Source organism: Cherax quadricarinatus, unplaced genomic scaffold, assembly GCF_038502225.1.
Source record: "Cherax quadricarinatus isolate ZL_2023a unplaced genomic scaffold, ASM3850222v1 Contig52, whole genome shotgun sequence".
NCBI lineage: Eukaryota > Metazoa > Arthropoda > Malacostraca > Decapoda > Parastacidae > Cherax > Cherax quadricarinatus.
Genome location: NW_027195078.1, coordinates 321,991 through 341,279, shown reverse-complemented (window position 1 = coordinate 341,279; position 19,289 = coordinate 321,991). Strand labels below are relative to the sequence as shown.

General features: G+C 41.0%; 1 protein-coding gene across 2 annotated transcripts in view; it reads right to left on the bottom strand.

The window, feature by feature from the left end:
- LOC138851170 (rho guanine nucleotide exchange factor 7-like) overlaps positions 1-19,289 on the bottom strand; it is a 426,257-nt gene that overhangs the window by 96,926 nt on the left and 310,042 nt on the right. For both annotated transcript variants that reach the window (XM_070079943.1, XM_070079942.1), the window contains exon 3: positions 4,411-4,537. In XM_070079943.1, coding sequence (XP_069936044.1) covers positions 4,411-4,537 — 127 coding nt within the window. The remainder of the gene's footprint in view (positions 1-4,410; positions 4,538-19,289) is intronic.

The window sequence follows — 19,289 nt, the reverse complement described above, 5'->3', positions numbered from 1 at the left end:
CTTCACTCCATTATATACAAAAATAAAAGGCCTGGTTAAAATAAGTTCTGTAATAATATATCGCGAACTACTTTATTACTAGCTAGATAAAGCAGGTTCGACTATATATTATTATCGGGTACAGTATGAATCATCAAAAGTACTCTCTTTGTATTATATTGTATTATATTATATCTTTCCCCATGATTATTATAATTATAATATTATATTATATTATAGGTAGTAGATTGGTAGACAGCAACCACCCAGGGAAGTACTACCGTCCTGCCAGATGACTGTGAAACAAAAACCTGTAACTGTTTTGCATGATGGTAGGATTGCTGGTTTCTTTTTCTGTCTCATAAACACGCTAAGATAACAGGGATATCTTGCTACTCCTACTTACACTTTGGTCACACTTCATAGACACGCACATGCATATATATATATATACATACATCTAGGTTTTTCTCCTTTTTCTAAATAGCTCTTGTTCTTTTTATTTCTTCTATTGTCCATGGGGAAGTGGAAAAGAATCTTTCCTCCGTAAGCCATGCGTGTCGTATGAGGCGACTAAAATGCCGGGAGCAATGGGCTAGTAACCCCTTCTCCTGTATACAATTACTAAAAAAGAGAAGAAGAAAAACTTTATAAAACTGGGTTGCTTAAATGTGCGTGGATGTAGTGCGGATGACAAGAAACAGATGATTGCTGATGTTATGAATGAAAAGAAGTTGGATGTCCTGGCCCTAAGCGAAACAAAGCTGAAGGGGGTAGGAGAGTTTCAGTGGGGGGAAATAAATGGGATTAAATCTGGAGTATCTGAGAGAGTTAGAGCAAAGGAAGGGGTAGCAGTAATGTTAAATGATCAGTTATGGAAGGAGAAAAGAGAATATGAATGTGTAAATTCAAGAATTATGTGGATTAAAGTAAAGGTTGGATGCGAGAAGTGGGTCATAATAAGCGTGTATGCACCTGGAGAAGAGAGGAATGCAGAGGAGAGAGAGAGATTTTGGGAGATGTTAAGTGAATGTATAGGAGCCTTTGAACCAAGTGAGAGAGTAATTGTGGTAGGGGACTTGAATGCTAAAGTAGGAGAAACTTTTAGAGAGGGTGTGGTAGGTAAGTTTGGGGTGCCAGGTGTAAATGATAATGGGAGCCCTTTGATTGAACTTTGTATAGAAAGGGGTTTAGTTATAGGTAATACATATTTTAAGAAAAAGAGGATAAATAAGTATACACGATATGATGTAGGGCGAAATGACAGTAGTTTGTTGGATTATGTATTGGTAGATAAAAGACTGTTGAGTAGACTTCAGGATGTACATGTTTATAGAGGGGCCACAGATATATCAGATCACTTTCTAGTTGTAGCTACACTGAGAGTAAAAGGTAGATGGGATACAAGGAGAATAGAAGCATCAGGGAAGAGAGAGGTAAAGGTTTATAAACTAAAAGAGGAAGCAGTTAGGGTAAGATATAAACAGCTATTGGAGGATAGATGGGCTAATGAGAGCATAGGCAATGGGGTCGAAGAGGTATGGGGTAGGTTTAAAAATGTAGTGTTAGTGTGTTCAGCAGAAGTTTGTGGTTACAGGAAAGTGGGTGCAGGAGGGAAGAGGAGCGATTGGTGGAATGATGATGTAAAGAGAGTAGTAAGGGAGAAAAAGTTAGCATATGAGAAGTTTTTACAAAGCAGAAGTGATGCAAGGAGGGAAGAGTATATGGAGAAAAAGAGAGAAGTTAAGAGAGTGGTGAAGCAATGTAAAAAGAGAGCAAATGAGAGAGTGGGTGAGATGTTATCAACAAATTTTGTTGAAAATAAGAAAAAGTTTTGGAGTGAGATTAACAAGTTAAGAAAGCCTAGAGAACAAATGGATTTGTCAGTTAAAAATAGGAGAGGAGAGTTATTAAATGGAGAGTTAGAGGTATTGGGAAGATGGAGGGAATATTTTGAGGAATTGTTAAATGTTGATGAAGATAGGGAAGCTGTGATTTCGTGTATAGGGCAAGGAGGAATAACATCTTGTAGGAGTGAGGAAGAGTCAGTTGTGAGTGTGGGGGAAGTTCGTGAGGCAGTAGGTAAAATGAAAGGGGGTAAGGCAGCCGGGATTGATGGGATAAAGATAGAAATGTTAAAAGCAGGTGGGGATATAGTTTTGGAGTGGTTGGTGCAATTATTTAATAAATGTATGGAAGAGGGTAAGGTACCTAGGGATTGGCAGAGAGCATGCATAGTTCCTTTGTATAAAGGCAAAGGGGATAAAAGAGAGTGCAAAAATTATAGGGGGATAAGTCTGTTGAGTGTACCTGGTAAAGTGTATGGTAGAGTTATAATTGAAAGAATTAAGAGTAAGACGGAGAATAGGATAGCAGATGAACAAGGAGGCTTTAGGAAAGGTAGGGGGTGTGTGGACCAGGTGTTTACAGTGAAACATATAAGTGAACAGTATTTAGATAAGGCTAAAGAGGTCTTTGTGGCATTTATGGATTTGGAAAAGGCGTATGACAGGGTGGATAGGGGGGCAATGTGGCAGATGTTGCAAGTGTATGGTGTAGGAGGTAGGTTACTGAAAGCAGTGAAGAGTTTTTACGAGGATAGTGAGGCTCAAGTTAGAGTATGTAGGAAAGAGGGGAATTTTTTCCCAGTAAAAGTAGGCCTTAGACAAGGATGTGTGATGTCACCGTGGTTGTTTAATATATTTATAGATGGGGTTGTAAGAGAAGTAAATGCGAGGGTCTTGGCAAGAGGCGTGGAGTTAAAAGATAAAGAATCACACACAAAGTGGGAGTTGTCACAGCTGCTCTTTGCTGATGACACTGTGCTCTTGGGAGATTCTGAAGAGAAGTTGCAGAGATTGGTGGATGAATTTGGTAGGGTGTGCAAAAGAAGAAAATTAAAGGTGAATACAGGAAAGAGTAAGGTTATGAGGATAACAAAAAGATTAGGTGATGAAAGATTGAATATCAGATTGGAGGGAGAGAGTATGGAGGAGGTGAACGTATTCAGATATTTGGGAGTGGACGTGTCAGCGGATGGGTCTATGAAAGATGAGGTGAATCATAGAATTGATGAGGGAAAAAGAGTGAGTGGTGCACTTAGGAGTCTGTGGAGACAAAGAACTTTGTCCTTGGAGGCAAAGAGGGGAATGTATGAGAGTATAGTTTTACCAACGCTCTTGTATGGGTGTGAAGCGTGGGTGATGAATGTTGCAGCGAGGAGAAGGCTGGAGGCAGTGGAGATGTCATGTCTGAGGGCAATGTGTGGTGTGAATATAATGCAGAGAATTCGTAGTTTGGAAGTTAGGAGGAGGTGCGGGATTACCAAAACTGTTGTCCAGAGGGCTGAGGAAGGGTTGTTGAGGTGGTTCGGACATGTAGAGAGAATGGAGCGAAACAGAATGACTTCAAGAGTGTATCAGTCTGTAGTGGAAGGAAGGCGGGGTAGGGGTCGGCCTAGGAAGGGTTGGAGGGAGGGGGTAAAGGAGGTTTTGTGTGCGAGGGGCTTGGACTTCCAGCAGGCATGCGTGAGCGTGTTTGATAGGAGTGAATGGAGACAAATGGTTTTTGATACTTGACGTGCTGTTGGAGTGTGAGCAAAGTAGCATTTATGAAGGGATTCAGGGAAACCGGCAGGCCGGACTTGAGTCCTGGAGATGGGAAGTACAGTGCCTGCACTCTGAAGGAGGGGTGTTAATGTTGCAGTTTAAAAACTGTAGTGTAAAGCACCCTTCTGGCAAGACAGTGATGGAGTGAATGATGGTGAAAGTTTTTCTTTTTCGGGCCACCCTGCCTTGGTGGGAATCGGCCGGTGTGATAATAAAAAATAAAAAAAAAAATTATTATTAGGTTAGGTATTACGAATGTGTAACCACTACTGTAGTGACCAACTGGTGGTTCTAGAATTGACTCCACGCGTCGCCTTCTGGCCGAGCTGAAGTCATACTATGAAGTAGTTGAGCGAGTCAGTCAGCTCCTAGCTCTGACTCGGTACGGGTCTTCAACCCAAAGCTCCTAGCTTAAACTAAAACTTTATACCAAGTCTTGCCTTTGCCATTAGTCTGGTAATTCATGTCACTTATGAAAGATAACTATTTCGTTACCCTAGACCTTTCTAAAAGAGTTAAATGGTGAGATTAGTAGATTATTAATTGAAATTATTGTATCATACTCTGTTAATGAGAATTTGAACGTAAGATTGCGTTTCTTGCTGTATAGTGTTTCATTTATAATTGCTTGTGGTTATTTTAATTCACTAACCAAATACCAATGAAGCTAAATGATTGGTAATAAAATAAAACTAACAAAAAAATGGAGTTATTTGTGCCCCTATTGTTACGGTGAAGATTAAGTCGTAACAGTGATTGATGAATGGATATGGCATCAATATTAAGAAGGTTGAGTGTGTGGTTAGTGAGAGAGCTGACATACCTGATGCTTTATATTCTTTAACATAATTTGAAGGAAACCATCCAGTCTTGTCACTGAGTGTACCTTCCCACCATCCACCTTCTTCCTTCTGAGTCACAGTGATGATGTCTCCCTTACTGAAGCACAACTGAAAGACAGAGAAAACAAGTCTAGTTAATACTGGTGAAGACAGCACAGTGTTAGAAAGTACATGTCACAGCTGTAACTGAAACAATTTACAGGCAGGTCCCGCTACACAGCAGGTTAGGTTAGAGGCTAATGCTGTATAGTGAAAATCACTGTGAAGTGAATCACAGCCTTTCTTCAACTTCATACGCATATACAGTACACACATTACTTACCTTAAAATATTTTTGAACTTAGCTTATAGTGAGTGGTGAATATATATTATTGTAGGAAGTCTGAATAAATGAATTATGGGTATAATTGAAAACAGCTGTATTAGTGAAGCAGTGTAAAGTGGGGCCCACTTGTACTATTAGGGAAGCAGTGTAAGTGGGGCCCACTTGTACTATTAGTGAAGCAGTGTAAAGTGGGGCAGTTACAAAAAATGCAATTCTAAAAGCTCAGAGATCTCCAGTGAATACTAGAAAGGACTGCCCTTCTAGCATCCAGCCTGTTACTGGGTTTTTGTAACAATTAGTCAGTATCCTTGTCCAATTATCCATTAGAATTCAGTATGATTCAATAGTGCTTCAGGATTACAACTGGTAGGCTACTAACTAGAGAAATTAAAATTTAATAAATTTATTAAGTTGTCTAGTCGTATATCAAATTAAATTAAATTAATCACAATAATCAAAATAATATTAATCACTTCTCTCGTGTGCAATAGTATTGTGCTGTAGGCACATTTCACATTTATAAGTCTTAAGTACTGTCTGGTACATTAACATTTAATAATACAATATACAAATAAGTACAAGTAAGTTTGTGTGTAAGTGCTCTAAGTAGTTCGCTATGTCTCAAGACTCGACTAGACTAAAACAAGGGACTGACAAAGTTCTCAAATAAACTAACTTCTTGACCAACTGGCAATCAGAACAGTCTGCTTGAACAATAAAAAGAATGCTAAGCCCAATAACAATATAACAAGCAACTGTGACACAGAATCAGGAACAAGGAGATAATATAACGACACTAAGTAGGAACCATCAGCAGATCCTCCACAAAAGTCACAAAACTCCCATACTACTGAATCTAAGTTCAGCTTAAGAAAATCCCGGACTGTGATAGTACACAGATACCAGTACAAGTTAGGTCAGAAGCTACAGCTCAGGACCTGAGTTGTTTAGAGTGTCTATGCGACACACAACCTCAGTATAATGTCGAAAATCACTAAGTCTATACAATGTTCTGTGAACAGAGTCTCCAGAACTAACAATAATGAGACAAGAGACGATCTTCCAACAAGGGCCTATAAGGAAAAGTTAGGCACTACTTGTCTAGAATATGTCCAACCACCAAGCGAGTCTAAACCAGACTGAATACTTCAGGCGAGGTGTGGACACCCCCCCTCGATCACGTGATAGCTCCGTGGACGGTTGCTGAGTAGCAACAGAAGCCGGCAGGGAAACGAGCCACAAGCGATAATTACATTAGTTAGACAATCAAGACTTGAACTGAGCACATAATATATGTGTTACATCCTACCTAACAACATAACTAAGTCAAATAATAATTTTTTATTTATTATTTTATTTTATCATCACACTGGCCGATTCCCACCAAGGCAGGGTGGCCCGAAAAAGAAAAACTTTCACCATCATTCACTCCATCACTGTCTTGCCAGAAGGGTGCTTTACACTACAGTTTTTAAACTGCAACATCAACACCTTTCCTTCAGAGTGCAGGCACTGTACTTCCCATCTCCAGGACTCAAGTCCGGCCTGCTGCTTTCCCTGAACCCCTTCATAAATGTTACTTTGTTCACACTCCAACAGTACGTCAAGTATTAAAAACCATTCGTCTCCATTCACTCCTATCAAACACGCTCACGCACACCTGCTGGAAGTCCAAGCCCCTCGCACACAAAACCTCCTTTACCCCCTCCCTCCAACCATTCCTAGGCCGACCCCTACCCCGCCTTCCTTCCACTACAGACTGATACACTCTTGAAGTCATTCAGTTTCGCTCCATTCTCTCTTAAATGTCCGAACCACCTCAACAACCCTTCCTCAGCCCTCTGGACAACAGTTTTGGTAATCCCGCACCTCCTCCTAACTTCCAAACTACGAATTCTCTGCATTATATTCACACCACACATTGCCCTCAGACATGACATCTCCACTGCCTCCAACCTTCTCCTCGCTGCAACATTCATCACCCATGCTTCACACCCATATAAAGGTGTTGGTAAAACTATACTCTCATACATTCCCCTCTTTGCCTTCAAGGACAAAGTTCTTTGTCTCCACAGACTCCTAAGTGCACCATTCACCCTTTTCCCCTCATCAATTCTATGATTCACCTCATCCTTCATAGACCCATCCGCTGACACGTCCACTCCCAAATATCTGAATACATTCACCTCCTCCATACTATCTCCCTCCAATCTGATATCCAATCTTTCATCACCTAATCCTTTTGTAATCCTCATAACCTTACTCTTTCCTGTATTCACTTTTAATTTTCTTCTTTTGCACACCCTACCAAATTCATCCACCAATCTCTGCAACTTCTCTTCAGAATCACCCAAGAGCACAGTGTCATCAGCAAAGAGCAACTGTGACAACTCCCACTTTATGTGTGATTCTTTATCTTTTAACTCCACGCCTCTTGCCAAGACCCTCGCATTTACTTCTCTTACAACCCCATCTATAAATATATTAAACAACCACGGTGACATCACACATCCTTGTCTAAGGCCTACTTTTACTGGGAAATAATTTCCCTCTTTCCTATGTACTCTAACTTGAGCCTCACTATCCTCGTAAAAACTCTTCACTGCTTTCAGTAACATACCTCCTACACCATACACCTGCAACATCTGCCACATTGCCCCCCTATCCACCCTGTCATACGCCTTTTCCAAATCCATAAATGCCACAAAGACCTCTTTAGCCTTATCTAAATACTGTTAACTTATATGTTTCACTGTAAACACCTGGTCCACACACCCCCTACCTTTCCTAAAGCCTCCTTCTTCATCTGCTATCCTATTCTCCATCTTACTTTTAATTCTCTCAATAATAACTCTACCATACACTTTACCAGGTATACTCAACAGACTTATCCCCCTATAATTTTTGCACTCTCTTTTGTCCCCTTTGCCTTTATACAAAGGAACTATGCAAGCTCTCTGCCAATCCCTAGGTACCTTACCCTCTTCCATACATTTATTAAATAATTGCACCAATCACTCCAAAACTATATCCCCACCTGCTTTTAACATTTCTATCTTTATCCCATCAATCCCGGCTGCCTTACCCCCTTTCATTTTACCTACTGCCTCACGAACTTCCCCCACACTCACAAGTGGCTCTTCCTCACTCCTACAAGATGTTATTCCTCCTTGCCCTATACACGAAATCACAGCTTCCCTATCTTCATCAACATTTAACAATTCCTCAAAATATTCCCTCCATCTTCCCAATACCTCTAACTCTCCATTTAATAACTCTCCTCTCCTATTTGTAACTGACAAATCCATTTGTTCTCTAGGCTTCCTTAACTTGTTAATCTCACTCCAAAACTTTTTCTTATTTTCAACAAAATTTGTTGATAACATCTCACCCACTCTCTCATTTGTTCTCTTTTTACATTGCTTCACCACTCTCTTAACCTCTCTCTTTTTCTCCATATACTCTTCCCTCCTTGCATCACTTCTACTTTGTAAAAACTTCTCATATGCTAACTTTTTCTCCCTTACTACTCTCTTTACATCATCATTCCACCAATCGCTCCTCTTCCCTCCCGCACCCACTTTCCTGTAACCACAAACTTCTGCTGAACACTCTAACACTACATTTTTAAACCTACCCCATACCTCTTCGACCCCATTGCCTATGCTCTCATTAGCCCATCTATCCTCCAATAGCTGTTTATATCTTTCCCTAACCGCCTCCTCTTTTAGTTTATAAACCTTCACCTCTCTCTTCCCTGATGCTTCTATTCTCCTTGTATCCCATCTACCTTTTACTCTCAGTGTAGCTACAACTAGAAAGTGATCTGATATATCTGTGGCCCCTCTATAAACATGTACATCCTAAAGTCTACTCAACAGTCTTTTATCTGCCAATACATAATCCAACAAACTACTGTCATTTCGCCCTACATCATATCTTGTATACTTATTTATCCTCTTTTTCTTAAAATATTTATTACCTATAACTAAACCCCTTTCTATACAAAGTTCAATCAAAGGGCTCCCATTATCATTTACACCTGGCACCCCAAACTTACCTACCACACCCTCTCTTAAAAGTTTCTCCTACTTTAGCATTCAGGTCCCCTACCACAATTACTCTCTCACTTGGTTCAAAGGCTCCTATACATTCACTTAACATCTCCCAAAATCTCTCTCTCTCTCCTCTGCATTCCTCTGTTCTCCAGGTGCATACACGCTTATTATGACCCACTTCTCGCATCCAACCTTTACTTTAATCCACATAATTCTTGCATTTACACATTCATATTCTCTTTTCTCCTTCCATAACTGATCATTCAACATTACTGCTACCCCTTCCTTTGCTCTAACTCTCTCAGATACTCCAGATTTAATCCCATTTATTTCCCCCCACCGAAACTCCCCTACCCCCTTCAGCTTTGTTTCGCTTAGGGCCAGGACATCCAACTTCTTTTCATTCATAACATCAGCAATCATCTGTTTCTTGTCATCTGCACTACATCCACGCACATTCAAGCATCCCAATTTTATAAAGTTTTTCTTCTTCTCTTTTTTAGTAAATGTCTACAGGAGAAGGGGTTACTAGCCCATTGCTCCCGGCATTTTAGTCACCTCATACGACACGCATGGCTTACGGAGGAAAGATTCTTTTCCACTTCCCCATGGACAATAGAAGAAATAAAGAAGAACAAGAGCTATGTAGAAAAAGGAGAAAAACCTAGATGTATGTATGTATATATGCATGTGCATGTCTGTGAAGTGTGACCAAAGTGTAAGATGGAGTAGCAAGATATCCCTGTTATTTAGCGTGTTTATGAGACAGAAAAAGACACCAGCAATCCTACCATCATGCAAAACAGTTACAGGTTTCTGTTTCCCAGTCATCTGGCAGGACGGTAGTACTTCCCTGGGTGGTTGCTGTCTACCAACCTACTACATGATTTAGCTATTATCGCAAATATAAGCAATATAAAATTATATGAAAATATACATTATATTCATAATCATAATATACATTGTAACCCATTCAGGGGTTGCAACACCCCCCCAACACGACAAACGGTCACACTAGGAGTTGCGTTAATGTCTTTAACATTATTACTGATTACAGTGGACCCCCCCATAACGATTACCTCCGAATGTGACCAATTATTTAAGTGTATTTATGTAAGTGCGTTTGTACGTATATGTTTGGGGGTCTGAAATGGACTAATCTACTTCACAATATTTCTTATGGGAAAATTCGGTCAGTACTGGCACCTGAACATACTTCTGGAGTGAAAAAATATCGTTAACCGGGGGTCCACTGTACTCATATCAATACAAATTAATATAAACATTAATCAGAGTCACTCTTGTGTCAAGCACTTCTACAATTTAACAGTGTCTGTTTCACTATAAGTTATGCCCCTAGTACTAGGGCAGTACACAGTATTGTATCTCTGCATTCTCGTGGTTATGTACATCAGTGTAGAGACAGGATAACGTAGACAAGTATGACACGTTGAGGTTCGATCATAGTAGAGGAGACCGCATTCCACTCTTAAGTAGTGGTTGTGGAATGCTATGCAGTATGGATATCTGAGTATGAAACAGCTTAAGGGGTGTAGTGAGGGTGGGGGTCTGCGGCAGGACAGTGTTCCGCCAAGCAGTAACATCGCCCACACAACACTACCCACTCATCACTCAGCTTCTGTTTCCACCTCACATACATCATCACTACTGTGAATATATAAATATAATAATTAGACACGACATGAGTATACATAGTTAATATGGGCTGGAGGGAGTAAGTTACTTTACTGAATTTGACATAGCAAGTAACGAAAGGTATTTGGGCATTAAAACCACGTTAATTTAAAATGGGGAAGTGCCCAAATACATGTCAAAATGTTCCAAGGACACCACAAGAGCTAGAGCCTCTTTCTCATTAGTGGCATAATTTTTCTGGTGCCGTTTAAGCTTAGATGAATAGTAACATATAGGATGGAGAATATCAGTGGATGTTGACTGTTGGAGCAGCACAACACCCACTGCATAGCCACTCGCATCTACAGTGGACCCCCGCATACCGTACGCATCGCATACCGTACAATCTGCATACCGGACGCTTTGATCGCAAAAATTTTGCCTCGCATACCGCCCAAAAACCCGCTCACCGCCCTTCGTCCGAGACGCGTCCAATGTGCGGCCTGAGCCACGCTCACATGTTCCGCCGGTGGCATTGTTTACCAGCCAGCCTCCGCGGTAACATCCAAGCATACAATTGGAACATTTCGTATTATTACAGTGTTTTTGGTGATTTTTTTCTGGAAAATAAGTGACCATGGGCCCCAAGAAAGCTTCTAGTGCCAACCCTACAGCAATAAGGGTGAGAATTACTATAGAGATGAAGAAAAAGATCATTGATAAGTATGAAAGTGGAGTGCGTGTCTCCGAGCTGGCCAGGTTGTATAATAAACCCCAATCAACCATCGCTACTATTGGTGGTACAGCTGCTGCTGCTGCTGTACCACCGTCAGCTGCTGCTGCACTGTCAGCTGCTGCTGCTGTTGTACCACCGTCAGCTGCTGCTGCTGCTGTAGTACCGTCTGCTGCTGCTGTAGCATCGTCTGCTGCTGCAGTAGCATCGTCTGCTGCTGCTGAAACATCGTCTGCTGCTGCTGTAGCATCGTCTGCTGCTGCTGTAGCATCGTCTGTTGCTGCTGTAGCATCATCTGCTGCTGCTGTAGCATTGTCTACTGCTGCTGTAGCATCGTCTGCTGCTGCTGTAGCATCGTCTGTTGCTGCTGTAGCATTGTCTGTTGCTGCTGTAGCATCGTCTGCTGCTGCTGTAGCCTCGTCTGTTGCTGCTGTAGCATCGTCTGTTGCTGCTGTAGCATCGTCTGCTGCTGCTGTAGCATCGTCTGTTGCTGCTGTACCACAGTCAGCTGCTGCTGCTGTTGTACCACCGTCAGCTGCTGCTGCTGCTGTAGTACCGTCTGCTGCTGCTGTAGCATCGTCTGCTGCTGCTGTAGCATCGTCTGCTGCTGCTGTAGCATCGTCTGCTGCTGCTGTAGCATCGTCTGCTGCTGCTGTAGCATCGTCTGTTGCTGCTGTAGCATCGTCTGCTGCTGCTGTAGCATCGTCTGTTGCTGCTGTAGCATCGTCTGTTGCTGCTGTAGCACCGTTGTTGGTGTGGCTTATTGAGAATACCAAGAAACAATTAACCCCAGAGGATTTGCCACCCAGGATAACCCAAAAAAGTCAGTGTCATCGAAGACTGTCTAACTTATTTCCATTGGGGTCCTTAATCTTGTCTCCCAGGATGCAACCCACACCAGTCGACTAACACCCAGGTGAACAGGGAAAAGTGCCTGGAACTAGTGCTCATATTGGTGAATTTAAAGCCAGCAAAGGTTGGTTTGAGAGATTTAAGAATCGTAGTGGCATACACAGTGTGATAAGGCCTGTTCTGGAAGAAAATGCCAAACAGGACCTACAGTACTCAGGAGGAAAAGGCACTCCCAGGACACAGTGTCTCATCAGTCATTGCTGCATCTTCAATAAAGGTAAGTGTCATTTATTCTTCATTTAGTAGAGTAGTACATGCACAATATATATTGTGCATGTACTACTCGACTATTGTGCATGTATCCTTCTCTTTGTGTGTAGGAAAATGTATATTTCATGTGGTAAAAATTTTTTTTTCATACTTTTGGGTGTCTTGCACGGATTAATTTGATTTCCATTATTTCTTATGGGGAAAATTCATTCGCATACCGAACATTTTGCATAACAACCAGCCCTCTTGCACGGATTAAGGTCGCTATGTGGGGGGTCCAATGTATATGTAAAAAGAAAGGAAGATTGAAATTAGGATTCAACACTGGAGCAGAGGAAAGCAGATGCTTCAACCTTTTGAACAAATCTGAACAATCACTAGTCCAGATGAAATGAACTTTGCTACTAGTGAACACAGTGAGAGGTGTAGGTGGAGGTGTGTGTGCTGGCTTACCTGTCACTTGACACACGTGGCAACATCGCACATAATCAGCTAATGTTTCCTTCATCTTTGGCCAAGTAAAATGTTTTGCCAGTTTACCGAGTGTCTTCTTGACACCCAAATGTCCTCCTATGGGATTATTGTGAGCAAAATCAATGGCTTGTTCACGAAATGTAACTGGTAACACTACGAGATGCTTGACTGTGGTGGAAACACTATCAGCTGACAACTTACATGTATTTTTCTCCATCAGTACACCGTTACTATAACAGTAACAATTATCGAGATCCTTTGCTTCACTCTCAGTAACTGCTATATCTCTCAGTCTTTCCAGTGACTGATCAACAAACTGATCCTTGATTAAATCATCATGAGTTAGAAATTTAACGTCAGTAGTGTCCTGACTAGGTTGAAGACACGGGGGAGTTGGTGTTAATGAGCCTGGGTGCAGAGCGTCACTAAACAACATATTCAAGCCCAAATCATTGTCATCCACTAACTCAACAGGAGACAAGGATTGTTGTTGTATCTTTGACATAGCTCTAGTAATTGCGCTGAGAGGAAATAAAATAGGCTTCTCTCTACAAGCTTCAATGGCATAATTATCATCAGTGTTATTATCAATCATAAGTGGTTCTTTACATATACCAGTATGAAGGATATCGTTCCCTATCAACAAGTCCACTGACCTGATGGGAAATACACCACTGGATATACCCACTGAAATATAACCAGTATAATAACTTGTTTCAATATAAACTTTGTGCAAATGTACTTTTATAACAGCCCCACCATAGGCTTCTAACAATACATCTATCTTGCAATAGGTATCATCAGTTATGGGCAGTACATCTTCTCTTAATAAGGTGAGATAACTGCCAGTGTCTCTGAAAGTAATTATCTCAGTTAGATGTGATTTGTCAAATCCTACTTTACCTCTCGAAAAGTAAGGACTCATCGCTGAACGTATCTTTTCGTCAGATACACTTTCTGATGCTAGTCATCTGTCCTGAGTAATATTATCTAAAACAGTAGGATCAGAGGTATTACTAGGATTTTGGTGCCTTTGTTGCTCGGAAGAGGATACGACTTGTGTGGGGGCGCCAGCCGCACGACTGCTTCTCGTATCTCTTTCTAACTTATAGCAATACTCTCTAGCATGTCCTTTTCTGTTACAATAGGTACATTTAATTTTCTACTTCTCGATATCAGATTTCTGTCTAGCCACAGAGACAGAATCAGAATTGTGAGTTTTCCTGGTAAAGGTACGATTAGTTACAATAGCAGGTACATCAGGCCGGCAATGAGCAGCTGATTTAGGTTGCCAACTTCTAGGACAACTTTTAGTTACCTTGTTTCTCTGTGTTTTAGTACGTACAAGTTTGTGAGAAATCTCATAATTGTCTGCTAATGCTGCAGTTTCCAGAATATCAGAGGTAGTATGATCGATCAGATATTCTTGTATATCAGCAGACATACAGTTGTTAAACTCTTCGTGTAGTAACAACTGAACAAGGCTGTCGTAGTTGTTGCACTTGGAAGACCTACACCACCTCTCAAATGCAACTTTTTTCTCATGAGCAAACTCTACACAAGTTTGATCTTGCATTCGTTGTAACGTACGAAATGTACATTGATAACTTACGGGTAACAAGTTATACGTCTCTAGAATAGTTTGCTTGACAGCATCATAACTAATGTACTTGGCAAATGGTAAAGCAGCAGTACAAGTTTGAGCTCTTCCTGTCAAAGCTGTGTGCAACAAGGTAGCCCAGTGCTTACGTGGCCAGTTCATAGCATGTGCCTGGTTCTCAAACACATCAAAATAGGTGTCTAAGTCACTCTCAAAAAACTTAGGAACCATGGATGCAGCTTTCTGCACATTAAATGTGTCCTGTGATCTATCAGTCTGTTGTCTTCCCAGACGAACATTTTCTCTCTGGAAATCTTCTTCGTTCAATTTCCTCTGAGCCTCTATTTGTGCAGTTTGCAACATAATGAGACGTTCTAACCTCTCAAACTGTTCCTGAGAGATAAGACCAGTAGGTAATGGAGGAGTAGGGAAATTAACAAATGAGTCTGGATGATCCTTAGGTCGGGCACCTCGTTCAGGCGTCTCTAGAGAGTCTAGATCTGGTCTAGGATAAGTAGATACAGGTGTAGCATACACGGTACTAGTATGCGGCTGCGTCAAGCTAACAGTTAGGAGGGAAGGCATGAGCGAGAACTGAGCTACACTAGGCTCAGACACTAGGCTCACTTCTGCCTTAGGTGCTCTTTCTTCTTCATCAAATAGAGTCATACTTCCTAATTGTGACACTAGGTTTTCTGAATTTGAATCATAATCAGACATCTCTGTATGAGCAGGAAACAATATATCTTTAATTAACACTCTGACAGTTTCTGCGGTGTAATTCCTGTTATACGTCACACTGAGATATTTGGCTACTCGCCAACACGTCTGAAGTTTTAATGTACTCAACTCAGACAAAGTCAGAGTATCAATTACCTGTTTCACTTTGACATACATCACGAAAATAAATGTACTATGAGAGAGTGATTATGGGAAACTATAATCCTAATAGGAATTTTAATGTTGGCAGTCTTAGAGTTAAAGCTCATTAACAGTATTTCCATCTCCTTGGATCAAGAGACTCAGTCAAGTACATACATCCACCTAGTATGTTGTACAAGACTAAACTCAAAGTCTTCAGATTAGGAAAGTACTCAAAGTGTTTGATCATAGAGTTACTAGTATGTCAAACTGGGCAATTTCTCCAACACCCTGGATCAAGAGCATCCCGGACAGGCCCCCATTTGTTACAAAAAAACGCAATTCTAAAAGCTTTGAGATCTCCAGTGAATGCTAGAAAGGACTACCCTTCTAGCATCCAGCCTGTTACTGGGTTTTCGTAACAATTAGTCAGTATCCTTGTCCAATTATCCATTAGAATTCAGTATGATTCAATAGTGCTTCAGGATTACAACTGGTAGGCTACTAACTAGACAAATTAAAATTTAATAAATTTATTACGTTGTCTAGGCGTATATCAAATTAAATTAAATTAATCACAATAATCAAAATAATATTAATCACTTCTCTCGTGTGCAATAGTATTGTGCTGTAGGCACATATCACATTTATAAGTCTTAAGTACCATCTGGTACATTAACATTTAATAATACAATATACAAATAAGTACAAGTAAGTGGATAAATACATGAGTGGGTGTGAGCTGGACCCGACTAACTTGTGCTAATGGGTCTAATGTCGTGCTCCTTCCTTGAGTGGATGTGACCCGGCCTAGCTGGGTTGGGTCGTTGGCTTGAGTCGGTGGGAGATTTGGACCTGCCTCGCATGGGCCAGTGGGCCTGCTGCAGTGTTCCTTCTTTCTTATGTTATGTTCTTAAGTGCTCTAAGTAGTTCGCTATGTCTCAAGACTCGACTAGACTTAAACAAGTGACTGACAAAGTTCTAAAGTTCTCAAATAAACTAACTTCTTGACCAACTGGCAATCAGAACAGTCTGCTTGAACAATAAAAAGAATGCTAAGCCCAATAGCAATATAACAAGCAACAGTGACACAGAATCAGGAACAAGGAGATAATATAACGACACTAAGTAGGGACCACCAGCAGATCCTCCACAAAAGTCACAAAACTCCCATACTACTGAATCTAAGTTCAGCATAAGAAAATCCCGGACTGTGATAGTACACAGATACCATTACAAGTTAGGTCAGAAGCTACAGCTCAGGACCTGAGTTGTTTAGAGTGTCTATGAGACACACAACCTCAGTATAATGTCGAAAATCACTAAGTCTATACAATGTTCTGTGAACAGAGTCTCCAGAACTAACAATAATGAGACAAGAGACGATCTTCCAACAAGGGCCTATAAGGAAGAGTTAGGCACTACTTGTCTAGAATACGTCCAACCTCCAAGCGAGTCTAGACCAGACTGAATACTTCAGATGAGGTGTGGACACCCCCCCCCTCGATCACGTGATAGCTCCGTGGACGGTTGCTGCGTAGCAACAGAAGCCGGCAGGGAAACGAGCCACAAGCGATAATTACAGTAGTTAGACAATCAAGACTTGAACTGAGAACATAATATATGTGTTACATCCTACCTAACAACATAACTAAGTCAAATAATAATATAAAGCAACATATTCACGATTTAGCTATTATCGCAAACATAAGCAATATAAAATTATATGAAAATATACATTATATTCATAATCATAATATACATTGTAACCCATTCAGGGGTTGCAACAGGGGCCCACTTGTACTATTAGTGAAGCAGTGTAGAGTGGGGCCCACTTGTACTATTAGCAAACAATTTGGAAAGGAAACTGAAGATAAAAGTTTTGATTCATCCTGGATCAGTGTAATTTGCATCCTAATAATAGTCCCTAACGAACTGACTCATCATCTGTGTACCGAACCATCATCTGTGTATTGAACCCTCATCTGTGTACTGAACCATCATCTGTGTACTGAACCATCATCTGTGTATTGAACCATCATCTGTGTACTCAACCATCATCTGTGTATTGAACCATCATTTGTGTACTGAACCCTCATCTGTGTAATGAACCCTCATCTGTGTAATGAACCATCATGTGTGTACTGAACCATCAACTGTGTACTGAACCATCATCTGTGTACTGAACTATCATCTGTGTATTGAGCCATTATCTGTGTACTGAACTATCATCTGTGTATTGAGCCATTATCTGTGTACTGAACTATCATCTGTGTACTGAACCATCATCTGTGTACTGAACCATCATCTGTGTATTGAGCCATCATCTGTGTAATGAACCCTCATCTGTGTAACGAACCATCATGTGTGTACTGAACCATCATCTGTGTACTGAGCCATCATCTGTGTATTGAGCCATCATCTGTGTACTGAACCATCATCTGTGTACTGAACCATCATCTGTGTACTGAACCATCATCTGTGTACTCAACCATCATCTGTGTACTGAACCATCATCTGTGTACTGAACCATCATCTGTGTACTGAACCATCATCTGTGTACTGAACCATCATCTGTGTACTGAACCATCATCTGTGTACTCAACCATCATCTGTGTACTGAAATATCATCTGTGTACTGAACCATCATCTGTGTACTGAATTATCATCTGTGCATTGAGCCATCATCTGTGTACTGAACCATCATCTGTGTACTGAACCATCATCTGTGTAATGAGCCATCATCTGTGTATTGAGCCATCATCTGTGTATTGAGCCATCATCTGTGTACTGAACCATCATCTGTGTACTGAACTATCATCTGTGTACTGAACCATCATCTGTGTACTGAACCATCATCTGTGTACTGAACCATCATCTGTGTATTGAGCCATCATCTGTGTACTGAACCATCATCTGTGTACTGAACCATCATCTGTGTACTGAACCATCATCTGTGTACTGAACCATCATCTGTGTACTGAACCATCATCTGTGTATTGAGCCATCATCTGTGTACTGAACCATCATCTGTGTATTGAGCCATCATCTGTGTACTGAACCATCATCTGTGTACTGAACCATCATCTGTGTACTGAACCATCATCTGTGTACTGAACTATCATCTGTGTACTGAACCATCATCTGTGTACTGAACTATCATCTGTGTACTGAACTATCATCTGTGTACTGAACCATCATCTGTGTACTGAGCCATCATCTGTGTACTGAACCATCATCTGTGTATTGAGCCATCATCTGTGTACTGAACCATCAACTGTGGACTGAACCATAATCTGTGTAATGACCCATCATCTGTGTATTGAACCATCAACTGTGGACTGAACCATCATCTGTGTGCTGAACCATCATCTGTGTACTGAACCATCAACTGTGGACTGAACCATCATCTGTGTGCTGAACCATCATCTGTGTACTGAACCATCAACTGTGGACTGAACCATCATCTGTGTGCTGAACCATCATCTGTGTATTGAACCATCAACTGTGGACTGAACCATCATCTGTGTACTGAACCATCATCTGTGTACTGAACCATCAACTGTGGACTGAACCATCATCTGTGTGCTGAACCATCATCTGCATACTGAACCATCATCTGTGTACTGAACCATCAACTGTGGACTGAACCATAATCTGTGTAATGAACCATCATCTGTGTATTGAACCATCAACTGTGGACTGAACCATCATCTGTGTGCTGAACCATCATCTGTGTACTGAACCATCAACTGTGGACTGAACCATAATCTGTGTACTGAACCATCATCTGTGTACTGAACCATCAACTGTGGACTGAACCATCATCTGTGTGCTGAACCATCATCTGTGTACTGAACCATCATCTGTGTACTGAACCATCAACTGTGGACTGAACCATCATCTGTGTACTGAACCATCAACTGTGGACTGAACCATAATCTGTGTAATGAACCATCATCTGTGTAATGAACCATCATCTGTGTACTGAACCATCAACTGTGGACTGAACCATAATCTGTGTACTGAACCATCATCTGTGTACTGAACCA